This window comes from Ylistrum balloti, unplaced genomic scaffold (genome assembly GCF_031769215.1).
Source record: "Ylistrum balloti isolate Yb309-2 unplaced genomic scaffold, AGI_CSIRO_Ybal_v1 Utg370240, whole genome shotgun sequence".
NCBI classification, from domain to species: Eukaryota; Metazoa; Mollusca; class Bivalvia; order Pectinida; family Pectinidae; genus Ylistrum; species Ylistrum balloti.
The window spans coordinates 313,828-337,850 of record NW_026782195.1 but is presented as its reverse complement, the minus strand read 5'-3'; the positions used below and the strand labels follow the sequence as shown (position 1 = coordinate 337,850).

General features: G+C 34.1%; 2 protein-coding genes across 2 annotated transcripts in view; both read left to right on the top strand.

Moving 5' to 3' along the window:
* Positions 1-2,692, top strand: part of LOC132552173 (ciliogenesis and planar polarity effector 1-like) — a 36,234-nt gene extending 33,542 nt beyond the window's left edge. The window contains exons 38-40 of the mRNA XM_060216318.1: positions 424-528; positions 890-1,047; positions 1,722-2,692. Coding sequence (XP_060072301.1) covers positions 424-528; positions 890-1,047; positions 1,722-1,955 — 497 coding nt within the window. The 3' untranslated portion in view covers positions 1,956-2,692. The remainder of the gene's footprint in view (positions 1-423; positions 529-889; positions 1,048-1,721) is intronic.
* A 950-nt stretch (positions 2,693-3,642) lies between these two features.
* On the top strand, positions 3,643-23,604 carry LOC132552175 (UDP-N-acetylglucosamine/UDP-glucose/GDP-mannose transporter-like). The gene is made up of 13 exons (XM_060216319.1): positions 3,643-3,758; positions 4,805-4,838; positions 6,104-6,190; positions 8,977-9,044; positions 9,458-9,529; positions 10,953-11,021; positions 13,961-14,063; positions 14,654-14,746; positions 15,354-15,500; positions 18,710-18,792; positions 20,061-20,160; positions 20,528-20,546; positions 23,532-23,604. The coding sequence occupies exons 1-13, from the start codon at positions 3,643-3,645 to the stop codon at positions 23,549-23,551; spliced, it is 1,011 nt and encodes a 336-aa protein (XP_060072302.1). The 3' UTR covers positions 23,552-23,604.
* Positions 23,605-24,023: the final 419 nt, after the last annotated feature.

Below are 24,023 nucleotides of genomic sequence, written 5' to 3'. Positions count from 1 at the left end.
ATATAATTAATGTTGTCCTTGGATTTGTCAGATGGATGTAAGATATTTAACTGCATGGAAACAATTCTTGATGCATTTGAACCCTTTTAATGTCACGTCTGTTAATGCCACGTTTTAGTTAATATCATGTTTTTTTGAAACACTTGTTTATTTTCTCCATATATATTTTATGTAATACTACACTGATAATATCACTTACTTTTGTATGAGTAATGCTTATTACCACTTCATTTTGTCAACATGGAAAACGTTGGTAAATTGGGGACAGACAACATGGTTTATACCCAAGGGTCAGTTGTCCTTGTACAAATGTGAAATTTTCTTCATTTACCACAGAATTCTTTTGGCATGTGACTGAAATAATCTCATTAAGGATGAAAATAATAATAAGTCCTCAAACTTGATGTTTTTTGTTTTGTTTAGCTGCCAGTGGAAGGGTGAAGACTGCCACTTTCATGAAGTCCCACAAGCCAATTCACAGACCAATGACTTATGCAGAACAACTGCAGTCCTTGCAGCCTAAACCAGGTTGGTTGAATTCTTCTCTTCTTACTATGCATACTCTAGCATGGTGACTGGGTTGCCGCTAATAGCAAAATCTGTTTCTTGTGTATGGTAATGAAAAAATTTTTCATTTCACTTCTTTCTGTCCTTAGTAGAAGATTCCATTTTATAATGTACTCTAATGAAACATTTATTTTTGTAACCCTTTAGAATAAATTGTTTTCACAAATCATTATAAAAAGTTTTGACAACATTTATAACAACTTAAAATTAATTTTGCTAAACTTTTTTTTAAATAGATCTTTTTAGTTTAAGCAAAACATTTTGTCCAGTATAGAAGCCATGTACAATTAATGATTTTTTTGTATCCTACTCAATTTTACAGTTAAGAAGATCTCACAAGCAAGAGGGCAGACTCGAATACGTCCCTACGCTGACCCATACAGAACGGAAATACCTGGAGAGGGAGACTCTGTACTCAGTGACTGGTCAGTGGATGACAATGTCAAACATTTGCTGTACGAGGATGACGCTAGTTCAGCAGTAAGTATACTGTATTATACCACTTTATCTAGAGTTATTGCCCTTTACGATTCATTGTATACAAAGTCACACTCGTTTACTATGGATTGGGTACAGAGTTAAAGCCACTAATTACTCACTATATGCAAAGTATTTGCCCTTTACTATTCACTATACATATACAGAGTTAATATCCCTTGCTATGCACAATATGCAGAATTGTGACCCTTTACTATTTACTATACAAAGTTATTGCCCTTTACCATACTCTGTTGTATACGCAATAATGGCTCATTAATATTTGCTATACAGTAATATGACCCATACTATATTCTATATACAGAGTTTCTGCCCTTTATCATTCACTGTATGCAATTTAACTGTCCATGGTTATCTTTTATGATCTGTTAGATGTTAAAATTTCTATGAGGATACCATTCAGGAAAGGAGAATGTTGCATATTTTAAATTAGAATTATTTTCCCTACAGTCTTTGTTAAGTTTTTATGCTCAAGTTTGAGATGTGGGAGTATGAATTGCACGTGAATAGGGGATATGGATTTCACAAGAAATATAGCACATGAAAATAAAGATAAAGTCATTTTAAAAAACAGGCAAGATTCTAAAAGTTCATTGAGTTCTTTGTTAGATTAATTTGTGTGAGAAATAATCACAACTTGTTTTATTCTCCTCTAGATGCCAGGCCATTCTGTTGACTACGCGATGTCACGAATGTCCGGTGTTGACTACCCAATGTCTGAAGGAGTTTCCGATTACTATGATGTGATTATGGACAGTAATGAGTATGTGGAGTCTGTAGATATTGACGAGATCAACAAGATTGCTTATGCTGCGTCTGTGAGCTCCGGTAGTGTTATGAGTGTGATCGACTGGGATGCCATTGACAACCTCATCTCAGACGTCAAGTAGAGATGTGACAAGCCAAGATTAGTGTGAATTTTTATCTAAGTGTAGTTTCATATAAACTTGGTCATCTCGGGTTCAAACCAGCGGGAGTGGCTACATATATAGTCTGATTACACAATTAAAAAAAAGATGGTTTACATGTGTAGAAAACTGCTAGAGGACTTATGGATATGATGAATAAATATATAGGGTAGAAGAATGGCATCTTGTGACACACACTAAATGTTGACACTTGTCTCTTGTCAACAATTTGGTGTTCATATCGGGTGAAAAAGCTATCTGTGATAATACAAGATACGATAGACATATCATATATATGATATAGTACCTGTACTGGATAAGATGTATGTTTCAGTGTATGTTTATGATGTATATATATGTTTGTATATATGTATGTATGGATGGATGTGTGTTGACGTTTGTTTTGTGGTAGATGTTATGATAAATAACCATTGGATTTTACATCTGTAAAATGTTCATTAGAAGCTGTGTAAAGTGATCCATCATAACCAGTTCAGCTTTTCGTTTAAGTTCTTCATCTTGGATTTTAAATTGAATGTATATTTCTTAGTAATCTGTATTATATATTACAGAGTATCGTTGAATATTTAAGCAGTAGATTCCGTCCTTTTTTGGTGTTTTATTGCTTCAAAGTTTTGTTCATTCCGTCCTTGTTTTGAAGTTTAGAACCATATTTTTGCATCAATCATGTTTGAAAAATCACATTTCATACATTACGCAAGAACACAATTAAGGTGTACGTTGTATTTATTAAATTTGATATGTATTTATATAATAATAAATATGAAAACAAAAAGAATATTTTGTTACAGTTATCTTTTCATATTTTGAAGACAAACAAGAACAACCAAGAGACTGTCTTATTTACATGAAGTCTTTTATGTCTGCTCCAGAATCATTTTTTACATTGAGCAAGGTTTCTGACAAATAAGTCAAGCCTTCTTTTGCGTAAAATTAACTTGCTCAGTGGTGCAAGCAATTTTGTCCAAGCGGTGATGTTAGCCCAGTGACTCAATGTTACTCCCAATACTCCTGGTCCAAGTGGTGATGTTAGCCCAGTGACTCAATGTTACTCCCAATACTCCTGGTCCAAGCGGTGATGTTAGCCCAGTGACTCAATGTTACTCCCAATACTCCTGGTCCCAGCAGTGGTTTTCTAACTGGGACTCCATGGTACTCTTAATACTCCTGGTCCCAGCAGTGATGTCCTCTCAATGACTAGATGTTACTCCCAATAATCCTGGTCTCAGCAGTGGTTTTCTAACTGTGACTCGATGTTATTCCCAACACTCTTGTTCCCAGTAGTGATGTTCTCGAGTGACTCAAAGTTACTCCCAATACTTCTGGTCCTTGTAGTGATGTCATCACAGTGACTAGATTTTAGATTTGCCCTCACAGTGACTCAATGTTACTCCCAATAATCTTGGTCCCATTAGTGGCTTTCTTACTGTGATTAGATTTACCCCCAATGCTTCTGGTTGAAGCAGTGAGGTTTTACTTGTGACTATATACGTTACCCCTATACTCATAATACCCAAAGTGTTGCTATCACAGCTTCGCCATAAAATAATCGATTTCAATCTTCTCTCGTTAATTTTTACAATCCGGATATTTCATTTATCCGTTTTCCATCTTACCTCACGTCTCTTACTTCCGTACACAACACACCATGGCGGTACTAAGTGGTAGCTCGACGTTCGCCAGTCGTATTTTATCGGCTGTCTTCTACGGTTCAGCTTCATTTTTCATCATTGTGTGCAACAAAGTGGTTTTAACAACATATCAGTAAGTTGTGGTTTAAATAGGCTGTATAGAGGGTAATTTTACTCACTCTTCTAATTCAAGTATCGTCGTAGTCATCAACTTGTTTCACTGGTTGGGAATATTAACTTCTGGTAATTTTGTGAATTGAGAGGGTGCGCTTGAACCGTAACGCATTCTCTCTACCCAGGAAATGAAAATGATGTAAACTTATCATGATAATGTTACACCAACGTATGAAAACAAAGATAAAGATGGTTAAGTGTTTTTCAATGTGTTACATTTTTATAAAACACACCTCACATTGCAATCTAATGAACAACCAGGTGGTATAAGTTCAATTGGACAATTATGATCGTCAAACAACGTCAGATGGTGGACTATTCAAATCCAATGTCTGTGGTCTATTTTCCGTTGTCTGTCTGGAAATATATTTTGTTATTATTTTTATTAAGGGGAACTGGATGGGTTTTTCTCAAATTTAATTCATATGTAGTCTTGTAGATTCCTCTTTGTCCCTTGTTGTGCCTCTTTGGTGTTTTGACTGATCAGAAAAAAACAAAACAGGCAACCTACTTGGATTTGGCAGAGACAGACAAGAGAAGGGAAAAGAGCAAACTTTTAAAGAACAAAAATAAGATCAAACAATGGTGCCATGATCCAATTGGGATCTCCTTTTTTATTTTGTTTTTTTCCAAACAACTTTGGATTTTGAGGTTCGTCTGGGTGCTACATTAAGTGTCAGACATTTGATATTAACAAACAGATGTCTGTCCAAATGAAACATTTGTCAACATCTAAAATGCCTCGTGTGTGTGGAACGACAGGAAACCTGGCTATATTTGTACAGGTACCATTACTCACAGAATATATCTGAAATGAGATGATTGTTATGCTCTGAGTTTAGAGGATGGATTTAAGTTCCAGTTTCTTAACTCAAAATGTTTATTAAAAAAAAATGTGGTTTCTGTAAGGCTAGCAGTTCTATTTTGAATGTTTCTTTGTTGTGTTCATTAAACATATTGTTAATTTATTCTTAATAAAATTGATTCCTTTCTCTATTTCATCAGGTTTCCATCTTTCCAAATTCTGGCTCTGGGACAGGTAAGAAATTCTTGAATTTTGTTTTCTTTTAACATGCCAGGTATACATGATAATTTTACACACATTAATACAATTGGTTTTGTTTTGGTGTAAAATCAGACATTTTTATTCTTGAGGTTTATCCTCAACTTCAATCAGACTCTACAAATTGTACATACAATGTACATATAGTATTTAGCTAGTTTAACACAAAAATGAAGTGAATTTTATGCAATTATGCCACCTGAAAAGGTTTAGCATTTCAACCACTTTTCATAGAGTTATTCCCCTTTTGTGTGAAAAAAATAAACATTTTTTGGTGTGGTTATGCATTTGTTAGTTGTCCAATGATTTTCTTTTTACATTTTTGTGATAAGCACCAATGCTATTTGAAGTTATTCCCTCTGAAGTGACTTTGCATTTGAACTTGTTTTTAGAGAGTTATGCCCTTATTCTGTTAAAAAAAAGTTTTGTCCAGTTGTGCATTCGCTCAAATTCCAATGGATTTCTTTTTTTAACATTTTGTGTTAAATGCCCATATCATATTGAGTTATGTCCCAAGGATGATTTTGGATTTTGACCCTTTTTAAAGGAATCATGCCCCTTTGAAATAAACTTTGTGATGCTTCCTCTAACTCTTCAACATTCTGTTTGAAGTACCAGTACCATATGGAGTTATTCCCCCTGATGTGATTTGGAATTCAACCCTTTTTCAGTGCGTTGGTTATACATTTTGTTAGAAGTGCCATTACATGTACCTTGTAGTTTGTGCTCCCCAAAGTGATTTTGCTGTGAAAAATGAACTTATTTAAGGCCTTGGGTAAAATAAAACAGCAGTTAATGACACAAAACCTGTATTGTCTCCTGAATATTAACATTCCAATAGACTTCCTTAAATCTTTACCTCGAGTGTCATTATTTACATAAAGACACATATGCTACCTGCTTTACAGAGTTCTGCCCCTTTATGTTAATTAAAACAAATATTGTCAACTCACAACTATACTTTTATGCACAATACAAATGTATATCTTCTAAAGAAAACACTTGGCAAAGCAATAAGTATACAGTTACCTGTCACGTTCTTAGTGACAGCTCTGGTTTCTTCTTCCTTGTTTGAAACATATTCTATATCAGCTTTGATGTTAAGTATAATAAAACACATTTATTTTTTTCATTTATCGTGTGAGTGAAAGTCTGTTTGATCGTTTTTATTCTGTCTGTTTTTAATTCGTTTACACTAATTTTAGTTTTATGAATTGATATAAGATGGACAATATTTACAGATGTTAACTGGTATTGTGCTGTTACTGGTTGGAAGACAGACTGGAATGGTACAGTTTCCAGGGCCCTCATTGGATGTAGTAAGAAAGGTATATGTCTGTCTAACCCTATAACACATACAACATGTATTGCATTATCACTATCTAACCCTATAACGATTACTACAAGTATTACTTTTGTCTCTATATAACCCTGTAACAAACACTATATGTATTACACTGTCACTAACTAACCCTATAACAAATACTATATGTATGACATTGTCTCTATCTAATCCTATGACAGATTTAAGATGTATTACTTATACCTTGTCACTAACTAACCCTATAACAAATACTACACATATTACATTTAGCAGTAGTTAGAGGCAGCTGAGGCCATATCAGAATTCATGATTCAGGTTCCAGTACACAAACACAAAGAAGATTTTAATTTTTCTGACTTAACGTTAATAGATCCATTAACTGTGTCAAGGTCAAAAGATTAGTTATCTGCCGTTTAGGACAGGGAAGATGATGAAATTGAGATAATTGTGTAACAGTGTTTTTGGCTTCAGACAAATTTGTTATACTTCCCTGTTGTTGTACATATATAGTTTTTCTCTGCAATCACATATATGCTCAGTGGCTACTGTGCACAATGTACTGAAATTTAGTAAGGGCCTTCAGTCGAAGGGATTATCAAGACACCTAAATTTACACTATTATTATCAGTTTTAGTTTATAACTTTGTATTTGTTTTATGTTCTTTGTATGTGATGTAATTTATGTAGTATTTGTGTCTTGATAAAGGGCCGATTGCCTGGAAAAATTGACTATTAACTTGTCTGTACGGTCGTTATTACTTCATTGATCATATATCTATTCCGGTAATATCCATCCAATGAACATTTGTTTGTTAGGATCCATTTTTAATGGAGGACAGTACCGTCAATATTACTTACTAGAAAGATTGTTATTTATTTGTTGCCTGGAGGAAATACTAAAACGCAGCAATCAGCGGAGTGTATCTCTGAAAAAAGATTTAATTTCCCTACAGGGCAATTTGTTGTGATAGTGTTTGTAGTCTTTTCTCTGAAAGTAGTGTCAGCAACTGATATTACTTACATTTTTCATTTTCTATTTTGAAAGTTATTTACACTTTTTGTATAATATCAGTGTAAAAAACTGTATTTTGATTTTGTAAATATAATGTAATTAATCATATTTATATTTATAGATAATTGTCCGATGCTAGATTATATCATAATTATAGTTAAGTTACTTTACATAAGTATGTCAGATATATGTAAGTTAATGTAAGAAATACTATTCTCTTTAGCCATATAAGATACATAGAAACATATTACATCATTTCATCTATCATGTTCTATCATATGTTGTTGCATATATTTAAGACCTTAATGAACCACACACTTAAGGTGTTATTGAACCACACACTTATTATTGAACCACACACTTATTATTGAACCACACACTTAAGATATTATTGAACCACACACTTAAGGTATTATTGAACCACACACTTATTATTGAACCACACACTTAAAATCTTATTGAACCACACACTTAAGATATTATTGAACCACACACTTAAGATATTATTGAACCACACACTTAAGGTATTATTGAACCACACACTTATTATTGAACCACACACTTATTATTGAACCACACACTGAAGATATTATTGAACCACACACTTATTATTGAACCACACACTTAAGGTGTTATTGAACCACACACTTATTATTGAACCACACACTTAAGATATTATTGAACCACACACTTATTATTGAACCACACACTTAAGGTGTTATTGAACCACACACTTATTATTGAACCACACACTTATTATTGAACCACACACTTATTATTGAACCACACACTTATTATTGAACCACACACTTAAGGTGTTATTGAACCACACACTTATTATTGAACCACACACTTATTATTGAACCACACACTTATTATTGAACCACACACTTATTATTGAACCACACGCTTATTATTGAACCACACATATTTTGAATCTTTTATTGAATCACACACTTATTATTGAACCACACACTTAAGATATTATTGAACCACACACTTATTATTGAACCACACACTTAAGGTGTTATTGAACCACACACTTATTATTGAACCACACACTTAAGGTGTTATTGAACCACACACTTATTATTGAACCACACACTTATTATTGAACCACACACTTATTATTGAACCACACACTTATTATTGAACCACACACTTAAGGTGTTATTGAACCACACACTTATTATTGAACCACACACTTATTATTGAACCACACACTTATTATTGAACCACACGCTTATTATTGAACCACACATATTTTGAATCTTTTATTGAATCACACACTTATTATTGAACCACACACTTAAGATATTATTGAACCACACACTTATTATTGAACCACACACTTAAGGTGTTATTGAACCACACACTTATTATTGAACCACACACTTATTATTGAACCACACACTTATTATTGAACCACACGCTTATTATTGAACCACACATATTTTGAATCTTTTATTGAATCACACACTTAAGGTGTTATTGAACCACACACTTATTATTGAACCACACACTTAAGGTGTTATTGAACCACACACTTATTATTGAACCACACATATTTTGAATCTTTTATTGAATCACACACTTTGAATCTTTTATTGAATCTCACACTTTGAATCTTTTATTGAATCACACACTTTTGATCTTCATCTGAGGTCAGCAATAAACTGAATGAAAACTACATTCATTATATGTGTGAAATGAAAGCATCAGTTGTAACTGAATATTTGATTGTATCAAAGTGTACAAATATTGTGTTTATCTGCTAGATCTGGCCTCTCCCTTTGATCTATATGGGCAACTTGGTGTTTGGATTGGGTGGAACAAAGAAACTAAAGTAAGTAAAACTACATATCTACTTGGTTGTTATGGGTTATCTAGAATGTTATGAATTGAACTTTAACCTTTGATATTTAAATTAATTTCATAACGAGGTAAAATTATGTTACTAAGTTAGTTATAATATATTTTTACCACTGAAGTCTTTAGGACATTTTTTGTTGTCATCTGCCACCACCATGTAGGATAGAAAACAAACTTTCAAAATGAGAGTATGTGTTGTGTTAAAACTAGACTGTCCTGTTGATATTTAGAAAAAAAATATTCTTATTTTATTTAAAGCTCCATCATATTAAACAATTATTAAAGATATATATTTAATATCATTAGATTGATACTAACCTGATATCACAGCATAATATTCTTACCAAGCAAGATTTGATTTGTTAAATGAATTTGGTTATTTTCCAGCTTGCCTATGTTCACCATTCTAAGAAGATTCTCCATCCTTTTTACGATGATAGCAGAGTATTTTGTATTAGGGTATGTAAATCAGGGATTTTTTCCTATTACAAATAATTATGTACCAGTAAGTTTTTAATAAACATCCCAGTCCAGTCACCCTGTTTCGGCTGTAGTAAGTTGTTAATAAACATCCCAGTCCAGTCACCCTGTTTCGGCTGTAGTAAGTTGTTAATAAACATCCCAGTCCAGTCACCCTGTTTCGGCTGTAGTAAGTTTTTAATAAATATCCCAGTCCAGCCACCCTGTTTCGGCTGTAGTAAGTTGTTAATAAACATCCCAGTCTAGTCACCCTGTTTCTGCTGTAGTAAGTTTTTAATAAATATCCCAGTCCAGTCACCCTGTTTCTGCTGTAGTAAGTTTTTAATGAACATCTCAGTCCAGTCACCCTGTTTCTGCTGTATTAAGTATTTAATAAACATCCCAGTCCTGTCACCCTGTTTCCACTGTAGTAAGTTTTTAATAAACATCCCAGTCCAGCCACCCTGTTTCTGCTGTCTAGATATTTTTATTCAGCAATAAGCCCATTTTGTTAATAGGATGCAGAAATGATTAAAGAACTCATGCCTTGTCAAAGTAAACAATTTCATGTTGTATACAACTAAAAATTATTAAGTGTGTTTTGGAGAAGATGTGATGCTAGAATCATCGGTCAAAGTTTCCAAGAAACATTTATGTGTTCTCCTCAATCTCCTGTTTTTTTAAAGACTATTGTTTCATTTACCCTCTTAATAAATGTAAACTTTATTTATTTTACAACCATTGTGAAACAAGTTATTTCAACTGATACTAATCACTCTTGTTGGCCTGGATGTAAGTGCGCGAGGGGTCTTAATATAGGAGGAAACCGGAGTACCCGGCGAAAACTCACGTAGTCAGACAGGTGACCCCTTACCTTTTCACGTCCATTCTGGGAATCGAACCCCTGACGACTAGGTGAAAGGCGAATGTGTTACCACTGTGCCACCCAGCCACATTAACGCTCTTAATAGTTAATGATGTTCAAGTATGTTTTTTTTCTTCAATTTTTCTAATATAAAGAGAAGAAAGAATTAAACATGTAATGATATAATCTGTTTCTCATGCATGTATTTCACCATAATAGTTTAAATGATGTACAGAAGCTGCAGGCAGAAATTTTCTCCAAACCAAGACCTTAAAGTTGCTACAGCATACTTTCTTCACTGAATGGAAAAAAGATTTGTCTGGTAATGCTTTCTGAGAGAAATGTAGCCCCTGCAGAAAGAAATGTTGATTTTATGCTAGTCCAATGCATTGGAATGGTGTTATCTATGTGGATAATCTGCCAGGTGAAGACATCCACACAAAACTATTTTGTCTGATTAATTGTACATACTGTTTGCACTTTTTTAGGCTCTCATTTTACTCTCATCATCAATTCCATAGTGTTTTGGTAACATGGTTGTAAACACTGCTATTTCAGGGTAAAGGCTCCCAAGGTGGTCCAGTTTTCTGTCTTTCTTATGATATTTGGTGCATTAGTAGCTGCGAGGTAAGTCATATACCACTCTATACCACTAACAGTTATCTAAAGGTTATTGATGTACCACAGTATACCACTGACAGTGATGTACCACAGTATACCACTGATAGTGATGTACCACAGTATACCACTGACAGTGATGTACCACATTATACCACTGATAGTGATGTATCACACTATACCACTGACAGTGATGTACCACAGTATACCACTGACAGTGATGTACCACAGTATACCACTGATAGTGATGTATCACACTATACCACTGACAGTGATGTATCACACTATACCACTGACAGTGATGTACCACAGTATACCACTGACAGTGATGTACCACAGTATACCACTGACAGTTATCTAAAGGTTATTGATGTACCACAGTATACCACTGACAGTGATGTACCACAGTATACCACTGACAGTTATCTAAAGGTTATTGATGTACCACAGTATACCACTGACAGTGATGTACCACAGTATACCACTGACAGTGATGTACCACAGTATACCACTGACAGTGATGTACCACAGTATACCACTGATAGTGATGTACCACAGTATACCACTGATAGTGATGTATCACAGTATACCACTGACAGTTATCTAAAGGTTATTGATGTACCACAGTATACCACTGATAGTGATGTACCACAGTATACCACTGACAGTTATCTAAAGGTTATTGATGTACCACAGTATACCACTGATAGTGATGTACCACAGTATACCACTGATAGTGATGTATCACAGTATACCACTGACAGTTATCTAAAGGTTATTGATGTACCACAGTATACCACTGATAGTGATGTACCACAGTATACCACTGATAGTGATGTATCACAGTATACCACTGACAGTTATCTAAAGGTTATTGATGTACCACAGTATACCACTGATAGTGATGTACCACAGTATACCACTGACAGTTATCTAAAGGTTATTGATGTACCACAGTATACCACTGATAGTGATGTACCACAGTATACCACTGATAGTGATGTATCACAGTATACCACTGACAGTTATCTAAAGGTTATTGATGTACCACAGTATACCACTGATAGTGATGTACCACAGTATACCACTGATAGTGATGTACCACAGTATACCACTTACAGTTATCTTAAGGTTATTGATGTACCACAGTATACCACTAACAGTTATCTTAAGGTTATTGATGTACCACACAGTTATCTAAAGGATAGTGATGTACCACAATATACCACTGACAGTGATGTACCACAGTATACCATTGATAGTGATGTACCACAGTATACCACTGACAGTGATGTACCACAGTATACCACTGACAGTGATGTACCACAGTATACCACTGATAGTGATGTATCACAGTATACCACTGACAGTGATGTACCACAGTATACCACTGACAGTGATGTACCACAGTATACCACTGACAGTGATGTACCACAGTATACCACTGATAGTGATGTACCACAGTATACCACTGACAGTGATGTACCACAGTATACCACTGATAGTGATGTACCACAGTATACCACTGACAGTTATCTAAGGTTAGTGATGTACCACAGTATACCACTGACAGTGATGTACCACAGTATACCACTGATAGTGATGTACCACAGTATACCACTGACAGTTATCTAAGGTTAGTGATGTACCACAGTATACCACTGACAGTGATGTACCACAGTATACCACTGATAGTGATGTACCACAGTATACCACTGATAGTGATGTACCACAGTATACCACTGATAGTGATGTACCACAGTATACCACTGACAGTTATCTAAGGTTAGTGATGTACCACAGTATACCACTGACAGTGATGTACCACAGTATACCACTGATAGTGATGTACCACAGTATACCACTGACAGTTATCTAAGGTTAGTGATGTACCACAGTATACCACTGACAGTGATGTACCACAGTATACCACTGATAGTGATGTACCACAGTATACCACTGATAGTGATGTACCACAGTATACCACTGATAGTGATGTACCACAGTATACCACTGACAGTTATCTAAGGTTAGTGATGTACCACAGTATACCACTGACAGTTATCTTAAGGTTATTGATGTACCACAGTATACCACTGACAGTGATGTACCACAGTATACCACTGACAGTGATGTACCACAGTATACCACTGACAGTGATGTACCACAGTATACCACTGACAGTGATGTACCACAGTATACCACTGACAGTGATGTACCACAGTATACCACTGACAGTGATGTACCACAGTATACCACTGACAGTGATGTACCACAGTATACCACTGACAGTGATGTACCACAGTATACCACTGATAGTGATGTACCACAGTATACCACTGACAGTGATGTACTATCCTTGAGGGATTCTCATCAAACTTTACCCACTTTTTAAGCATCAAAATATCTTGGACAACTAAGAGTTTCATGGTTGTTGAGTAAAGGTTAAGGTCACGGTTATTATTTTTTGAAAATCATAACGGTTACAGTGAAATAGCTTTTTGGGATCAGGAGGGGACATGGATTATTTTAGCAATACTAAGTATAACAATGACTTAGCTTTTGACCTGTTGTCAGTTCATCCTTTGAATTTTACAGTAATGACTTGACTTTTGACCTTTTGTCAGGTCATCCTTTGAATTTTACAGTAATGACTTGACTTTTGACCTTTTGTCAGTTCATCCTTTGAATTTTACAGTAATGACTTGACTTTTGACCTTTTGTCAGTTCATCCTTTGAATTTTACAGTAATGACTTGACTTTTGACCTTTTGTCAGTTCATCCTTTGAATTTTACAGTAATGACTTGACTTTTGACCTTTTGTCAGTTCATCCTTTGAATTTTACAGTAATGACTTGACTTTTGACCTTTTGTCAGTTCATCCTTTGAATTTTACAGTAATGACTTGACTTTTGACCTTTTGTCTGTTCATCCTTTGAATTTTACAGTGATGACTTGGCTTTTGACCTTTGGGGATACATCTTCATTCTTCTGAATGACTTTTTCACAGCAGCCAATGGAGTGTATACAAAGAAAAAACTAGATGCAAAGGTATTTGAAAAATAATGTGTGGATTTTTTACTGTTAAGTTTCACATAATGCAGGTTAATATCAGTTAATTAGTGATTAAATTTGTCATTTCATAATATTTGTGATGTAAGATTCTGTTAACAAGAACTAAGAGATATTAGTGATGTAAGATTCTGTTAACAAAAACTAAGAGATATTAGTAATGTAAGATTCTGTTAACAAAAACTAAGAGATATCAGTGATGTAAGATTCTGTTATGAGGAACTAAGAGATATCAGTGATGTAAGATTCTGTTAACAGGAACTAAGAGATATCAGTGATGTAAGATTCTGTTAACAAGAACTGTGGGATATTTGTGATGTAAGATTCTGTTAACAAGAACTGTGGGATATCAGTGATGTAAGAATTTAACTGAAAAATGATGATGTTATTTACACATTTGTAAGTGAGTTTCTGTTAACAAAATCTGACAATGTATTACAATATCAGTAGTAAAGTTAAGATTTTTTCAAAGGAAATAAAGATATGTCAGATTGTTGGTGCTAGATTTTGTTTAAAGAAAGAAATATGTGTGATAACATTTATAAAATAAAGATTGGGTCTGTTAACAGGACCTGGGCAAATATGGTTTACTCTTTTACAATGCCTTAATTATGCTGGTACCTGTGATGCTGATTGCACATATGAATGGAGAGTTTGACAAGGTAAGTAAATTTCATTGTTATAAGTATTTGTTGGTAAATAATATTATATAATTATCATAGTTAAAACATTCCTGTGACCAGACAGTATTAAAAATAAAGCCATGACACTTGGTCACACTTCATCACTTAACAGTGTTATAATGGATGTTCCAGAGCATTCATAACCATATGCTGCATTTACACTGTTGAGTGAACTTTGAACTTATCACATTTTAATCTGTTCCCTGTTTCGTACTTTCTTTATAAGAAAAAAAACATCTGATTTATAGAAATTATAGAAAAGTTCATTATTTCAAATTCTTATAAATCGAAGACCCTGTTTACTTCAAAGCATTTCTTCAGTCCCTTCAAAACTTCACACTAAACATTTGACTTCAATTAAAAAGAATAAATCCTGTCAACTTTAAGATGATGAGATTCGACTTTATGTAAAGCAAACAAATTTTAAGATTATGTTTAATGATATGAGGAGATTGACACGATCAGTTATTCATTTCATCCTAATTATCGTGTAAATGATATTCACAAAACATTACTGAATTTCCTATTTGATAAATAAATTTCAGGTTTTGACGTTTTTATGTGTGATCATGTTTATTGCTTTTAGGCCCTGGCATTTGACAGATGGGGTGAACACTGGTTTCAGCTACAGTTTATGATGTCTTGTGTAATGGGGTTTGTGCTTAACTACTCCGTAGTACTGTGTACCCAGCATAACTCAGCATTAACCACCACCATTGTGGGTGTTATCAAGGTAAAGTACACCCAGGTTTACTGTCCTAACCACCATAGTGTTATATAGGTAAAGTACACCCAGGTTTACTGTCCTAACCACCACCATAGTGTTATATAGGTAAAGTACACCAGGTTTACTGTCCTAACCACCACTATAGTGTTATATAGGTAAAGTACACCCAGGTTTACTGTCCTAACAACCACCATAGTGTTATATAGGTAAAGTACACCCAGGTTTACTGTCCTAACCACCACCATAGTGTTATATAGGTAAAGTACACCCAGGTTTACTGTCCTAACCACCACCATAGTGTTATATAGGTAAAGTACACCCAGGTTTACTGTCCTAACAACCACCATAGTGTTATATAGGTAAAGTACACCCAGGTTTACTGTCCTAACCACCACCATAGTGTTATATAGGTAAAGTACACCCAGGTTTACTGTCCTAACCACCACCATAGTGTTATATAGGTAAAGTACACCCAGGTTTACTGTCCTAACCACTATAGTGTTATATAGGTAAAGTACACCCAGGTTTACTGTCCTAACCACCATAGTGTTATATAGGTAAAGTACACCCAGGTTTACTGTCCTAACCACCATAGTGTTATATAGGTAAAGTACACCCAGGTTTACTGTCCTAACCACCATAGTGTTATATAGGTAAAGTACACCTAGGTTTACTGTCCTAACCACCACTATAGTGTTATATAGGTAAAGTACACCCAGGTTTACTGTCCTAACCACCATAGTGTTATATAGGTAAAGTACACCTAGGTTTACTGTCCTAACCACCACTATAGTGTTATATAGGTAAAGTACACCCAGGTTTACTGTCCTAACCACCATAGTGTTATATAGGTAAAGTACATCCAGGTTTACTGTCCTAACCACCACCATAGTGTTATATAGGTAAAGTATACCCAGGTTTACTGTCCTAACCACCACCATAGTGTTATATAGGTAAAGTACACCCAGGTTTACTGTCCTAACCACCACCATAGTGTTATATAGGTAAAGTACATCCAGGTTTACTGTCCTAACCATCACCATTGTGTTATATAATAAAGTAAACCCAGGTTTACTGTCCTAACCACCATAGTGTTATATAGGTAAAGTGTTACTGTCCTAACCACCACCATAGTGTTATATAGGTTAAGTACACCCAGGTTTACTGTCCTAACCACCACCATAGTGTTATATAGGTAAAGTACACCCAGGTTTATTGTCCTAACCACCACCATAGTGTTATATAGGTAAAGTACACCCCGGTTTACTGTCCTAACCACCATAGTGTTATATAGGTAAAGTACACCTAGGTTTACTGTCCTAACCACCACTATAGTGTTATATAGGTAAAGTACACCCAGGTTTACTGTCCTAACCACCATAGTGTTATATAGGTAAAGTACACCTAGGTTTACTGTCCTAACCACCACTATAGTGTTATATAGGTAAAGTACACCCAGGTTTACTGTCCTAACCACCATAGTGTTATATAGGTAAAGTACACCTAGGTTTACTGTCCTAACCACCACTATAGTGTTATATAGGTAAAGTACACCCAGGTTTACTGTCCTAACCACCATAGTGTTATATAGGTAAAGTACATCCAGGTTTACTGTCCTAACAACCACCATAGTGTTATATAGGTAAAGTATACCCAGGTTTACTGTCCTAACCACCACCATAGTGTTATATAGGTAAAGTACACCCAGGTTTACTGTCCTAACCACCACCATAGTGTTATATAGGTAAAGTACATCCAGGTTTACTGTCCTAACCATCACCATTGTGTTATATAATAAAGTAAACCCAGGTTTACTGTCCTAACCACCATAGTGTTATATAGGTAAAGTGTTACTGTCCTAACCACCACCATAGTGTTATATAGGTTAAGTACACCCAGGTTTACTGTCCTAACCACCACCATAGTGTTATATAGGTAAAGTACACCCAGGTTTATTGTCCTAACCACCACCATAGTGTTATATAGGTAAAGTACACCCCGGTTTACTGTCCTAACCACCACCATAGTGTTTTATAGGTAAAGTACACCCAGGTTTACTGTCCTAACCACTACATAGTGTTATATAGGTAAAGTACATCCAGATTTACTGTCCTTACCACCACATAGTGTTATATAGGTAAAGTACACCAAGGTTTACTGTCCTAACCATCACCATTGTGTTATATAACAAAGTACACCCAGGTTTACTGTCCTAACCACCATAGTGTTATATAGGTAAAGTGTTACTGTCCTAACCACTACCATAGTGTTATATAGGTAAAGTACACCCAGGTTTACTATCCTAACCACCACCATAGTGTTATATAGGTAAAATGTCTCTTCCCAACTGACGTCGCGCCCCAATACAATGTATACACACGTGTACAAATAGTTATTTGCAGTGACTGTTAATACTTTGTTATGATTTTCAAGAGAAAACTTTGTTTGCCAAACTGTAGTTCAGAAAATTCATTTTCTGTGTCAATTTTATGTTTAAATATGATTTTCATGTAAAATGGTGTCCTTGGAAGTACATGTACATTGTCAACGTTAATATTTTGACGAGAAATGCGAAAAAATATTTTTCATATATCAGAGTGTAGGATTAGATATTTCTACCTCAACATCACAAAATGTTGTGAAACCTTGAGCAAAGCCTGAGGTCTGACAACATTTTGTGACCTCTCGAGTGGAATATCCCATCCTACACCCTGACATCTGAAAGAATGTTTCAATGTCGTATTTACTTATTTATATTTATATTGTATAAACTCTTCAAATGTTTATACTTTATGGAACCTAGATAGAAACATTTATATTGTATTGAATCTATAAATATTTGTATTGTTTTGAATCTATAAATATTCATATTGTTTTGAATCTATAAATATTTATATTGTATTGAATCTATAAATATTTGTATTGTTTTGAATCTATAAATATTTGTATTGTTTTGAATCTATAAATATTTATATTGTTTTGAATCTATAAATATTTATATTGTTTTGAAACTATAAATATTTATATTGTATTGAATCTATAAATATTTGTATTGTTTTGAATCTATTATAAATATTTGTATTATATTGAATCTATAAATATCTATATTGTATGAACTCTATAGATGTTAACATTGTATTGACTATGTAAATTTTTATATCAATATATTGATGAATATTTACAATGTATTGACGTAAGTAAATCTTTGTCTACAGAATCTCTTAGTGACGTATATAGGCATGTTTCTGGGAGGTGATTACATATTCAGCATCATCAACTTTACTGGAATGAACATTAGGTAAGTGTGAATATTGTACTGTTCAAGGTTCAATTATAAATGATGATGTAATCTGTTAAGGACATAGGTCACTACAATACATTGGTTTGACCATTTGGACCATTCTTGGCCACAACAGTACATTGGTTTGACCATTTGGAACATTCTTGGCCACAACGGTACATTGGTTTAACCATTTGGAACATTCTTGGCCACAACGGTACATTGGTTTAACCATTTGGAACATTCTTGGCCACAACGGTACATTGGTTTAACCATTTGGAACATTCTTGGCCACAACGGTACATTGGTTTAACCATTTGGTCCAGGAATGGTTATTTATGAGATAAGAAAGGTCATTACAGATTTTATAAGCCAACCATCATCAGATGAAAAGTAAGGAATGGATCTCTCTCATATTTCATATGTAGGTTTCCCTTGGTCTCTAGTTGTGCCTATGTAATTTTGAGACTGATCAGAAAAATAAAATAGACGAAAGGTGGCCATCTTTGATTTTGACTTTGAAAGTTTGTTATTGCTATTTCTAAGAGAAGTACTGGATAGATCTTTCTTAAATTTCATATATAGGGTTTTTAGGTCCCTAGTTGTGTTTATTTGATTTTGGGACTGATCAGAAAAACAAAATGGCCGAGAGGCAGCCATCTTATATTTTTACTTCAAAAGATTGTTATCACTATTTCTAGAGAACTGCTGTATAGATCTGTCTCAAATTTCATATATAGGGCTTTTAGGTCCCTAGTTGTGTCTATTTGAGTTTGGGACTGACCAGATTTTGGATTTTGCCTTGTAAAGATTGTTATTGCTATTTCTTAAGAAGTGCTGAATGGATATCACCAAATTTCATATGTATGTTCCCTTTGGTCTCTCATTATATTGAGACTGATCAGAAGAAACAAAATGGCTTCCAGGTGGCCATTTTGGATTTTGCAGGTAAAGATTATCATAGCTATTTCTGCAAAGGAATGTTCAAATGTCTTATCATTAAGAGCAAAAACAGAGAAGAGAAAAGAAGGGAAAATATCCCAACTTTCAAAGAGCATATAAAGATCAAATGATAGTGGACGCCAAGATCCCTCTGGGATCTCTTGTATTGCTCTCTGATGACAAAGAATGTGGAGGTTAGGTAGGCAACTTTGTCACAATCCATGTCTGTAAATGTTGCATTTGAGACGACCTGTATGTCTGCTCAGATTGTAGGAACTGTAAGGCCTAGCGTGTTGCTTGAAATGATGTGTCTGGTATTAGAAAGTTATTTTCCTTTGTTGCAGCGTCACTGGAAGTCTGGTTTATAGTTATGTCACTTTCAAGAAACCAAGTGAAAAAAGGCCGGAAACATCAACAGAGAGCCAAAAGTCGGAGGTGGACATGGTATGACAGTCACTTCCCTGTATAGGCTGAACAACAAAAGATGTTTATGATTCATCTAGTCATGTATATCTGTTTATATGTATTAATTTGATGTCATGTTGAAAAATCAAAGTTTGCTTCCAATAAGCTTTCATCAGAAACAATGTAGTTGAGATGATCTGTATCTTTTATAAGCAATATAAACATCTGTGATAGCAGGAAATCCAGACACTTATTGTACTGTTTGGAGATCCTTCACTTATGGTACTTTACCAACAAAGGAAATCGACTATAATCATGTATAATCATGTGTCACTCATCTATTTTATGTTTACTGTTGGGCTGTTTAATTCAAAGAACGATAAACAACTGATGAAATATATTACAGAATGAAGTCAAAACTACAGGTAAGTAGTAGGTTACTGCTTCATAAACAAAGTTTATTCGCAGCTTTTTATGCCGGATTTTAGTTCTGAATGCTGGTTACACTGCATGTACTTGTTTGTTAGGGCACATCAATGTTATGGATGCCATATACCTGCAGTACTCAGGTTGCCTGTATATCTGTTTGTCCTTTTTTTGTTTTGTTCGGCATGATATTTCAAGTTCTGTGGAGCAATTGATTCCAAGTTTTACCCAATGCCCCTTGGAAAAAGCGCTTTGGTGAGAGTGATTTTATATACTGAGGTCAAAGGTCAAGGTCGCTTACTATAAATAGAAAATCAGTTTCTGCAAAATATCTGAAATTCTGTCTGGATGATAACACTGAAGACTTTCTCCAATGCTTCTTCAAAGGAAGTGCTTGCTTTTCATGTCCAGAGGTCAAAGTCATCATAACTATATATATAAAAACCCGAATGTTGATCTTGATATCAGTGGTAAATATTAGCTTGCTACATAATAGAGCATAATTGACTGAAATCAAATGAGAAATGATCTACCACAAATCAAAGTTCAAAGTCAAATTTGAAATATTTCAACTGGCAGATATTTTGTTATGACTTAATGAAGTCTGAAATCAAATGAAAAATCAACCAACCACATGTCAAGGTCATCAGATCAAAGGTCAAGGTCAAAGTTTTCTTTCATCATATGAAGGTTAAACATTAAATAGTTATAATACAGAAACAAAGTTTTGTATCTATCAAGCAATAGTCAAAAATTCAATATCAGTGTAACAGGTTTAGGGGAGGAGGGGCCTTCACGTGTCAGTACTTTACTTTACTTTGGTTTAACAAAGTTATCTCCCTTTGTTATGTTATATCCCTGTTAACCTCTCCATTGATTCAGTTGAATTTGGAATTTTTTAAATATCTCTCTGATACTGTATTTGGATGGATAATCTCACATGTTGTAATCTTCCCTCCTAAATTCCTGTTGTAATCTCTATTTTTAAAACGTGTTGTTATTTCTATTTTTAACAGTGATTTTATTTTCTTGTAATATCTCTTCTTCTCTTTAAAAATCCTCTTTTCAATAATAACCATCATTTAACCATTTAACTCCAATCATTAGCTCCCCTTTTTATCACCTATCATTACATCCCCTTTTCTTCACCAATCATTATCTCCCCTTTTTTAACTCAATCATTACCTCCCCTTTTTATCCCAATCATTACCTCCCCTTTTTATCTCCAATCATTACCTCCCCTTTTATCACCTATCATTATCTCCCCTTTTATAACTCCAATCATTAGCTCCCCTTTTTATCACCTATCATTATCTCCCCTTTTTTTAACTCAATCATTACTTTCCCTTTTTATCCAAATCATTATCTCCCCTTTTTATCTCCAATCATTACCTCCCCTTTTTATCACCTATCATTATGTCCCCTTTTATAACTCCAATCATTATCTCCCCTTTTTATCACCTATCATTATCTCCCCTTTTTTATCTCCAATCATTACCTCCCCTTTTTATCACCTATCATTATCTCCCCTTTTATAACTCCAATCATTACTTTCCCTTTTTATCCAAATCATTATCTCCCCTTTTTATCTCCAATCAATACCTCCCCTTTTTATCACCTATCATTATGTCCCCTTTTATAACTCCAATCATTATCTCCCCTTTTTATCACCTATCATTATCTCCCCTTTTTTATCTCCAATCATTACCTCCCCTTTTATCACCTTTCATTATCTCCCCTTTTATAACTCCAATCATTAGCTCCCCTTTTTATCACCTATCATTATCTCCCATTTTTTAACTCCAATTATTACCTCCCCTTTTTATCACCTATCATTATCTCCCCTTTTTTAACTCCAATCATTAGCTCCCCTTTTTATCATCTATCATTATCTCCCCTTTTTTACTCCAATCATGATCTTCCCTTTTAATCACTTATCATTATCTCCCCTTTTTTTACTCCAATCATTAGCTCCCCTTTTTATCACCTATCATTATCTCCCCTTTTTTTACTCCAATCATTACCTCCCCATTTTATCACCAATCATTACCTCCCCTTTTATTAGCAATCATTATCTCATCTTTTTAACACCAATCTGTACCTCCCCTTCTTAACATCAATTATTACCTTCCTGTTTTAACAACAGATATTACCTCCCCCTTTTCATTATCGCTATTATTTATTCTTATAGCTGTTTTTGCCAAGTAGTTATATGGTCAATGTACTGGCCACTTAGAGCCTTAATGTATGTCTATAGCTTGTAAGTTTATTGGTTTCAGTTTAAAGTATCAACCCTTTTATTTTTACAGGTATTGATCAAAACTGAACATTGAACATTGTATGATTGCTATTATCTACAGTTTGATTGTACTGTAAAGCAGCATTCTTTCACATGTGACTCTTTTCCTGAATATTGTGATAGAAATGAATTTGCCATGAATTAAGTACGGATGATGAATGATTAAAAGCAGAGTGCAGTATAGCTTACTTAATCAAAGTTAACGGCCATGAACTTGTTATGATGCAAAAGAAATCACAAAAGTTGGCATTCAGTTTATTTTGATATTGGAAATATTCTAAAGTAAATATATACTGTTGGTATCAAATATTTTGTGATGTCAAGGTATATGGATGTATGAAATATCTTCTATTGTCAAAGTTTATTGTTGGTATCAATTATGTTCTGATGTTATGACATATAGATAACATGACCTATTTTTGGAGGTCAGAGTATATGGTTGGTTTCAAATATTAGAACCAAATATTTTCTGATACCAAAGTAAAATATAGACATCAAATATCTTCTGATGTCAAGGTATACAGCTGGCGAAAATATTTCTTTGTCAAAGTAAATTGGTGCATCGGTGATGGCATCTGTATAAAACACTTTTGATATTTTTGTGTTTAATGTAGCTAGATATCAATACATATGTTTGCAGCAATAGACCAAAATTATATTTATAATGTAAATTTTTTTTTTGCAGATAGTGGATACCAGGGATGAATCAAATTTACTATTTAATAGTTAATGGGATCCAAGTGGTTGATCAACTAATACCATGTTTCTTAAATCAATTTTCATTTTATTTTTAGTGGGTCATGTTAATGGTTATTTCCATTTAAAATGGAAATGTAGTGTTTTTTTTACTTATTGATTTATTTATTCTTCTCAATGTATATTTTCTTTGTGTTCTTTTTTATTTGTTTATTTCTAGATAGGTTTAATGGGAATAGATACCTCTGGTATTCCTACAGTTATCCTACATATTAACCCTCTATCTCTTGTTATATAATATCTACTGTTATAGGTCCACATAACTCTATATAACATCTACTGTTATAGGTCCACATAACTCTGTATAATATCTACTGTTATAGGTCCACATAACACTATATAATATCTACTGTTATAGGTCCACATAACACTATATAATATATACTGTTATAGGTCCACTATATAATATCTACTGTTAAAG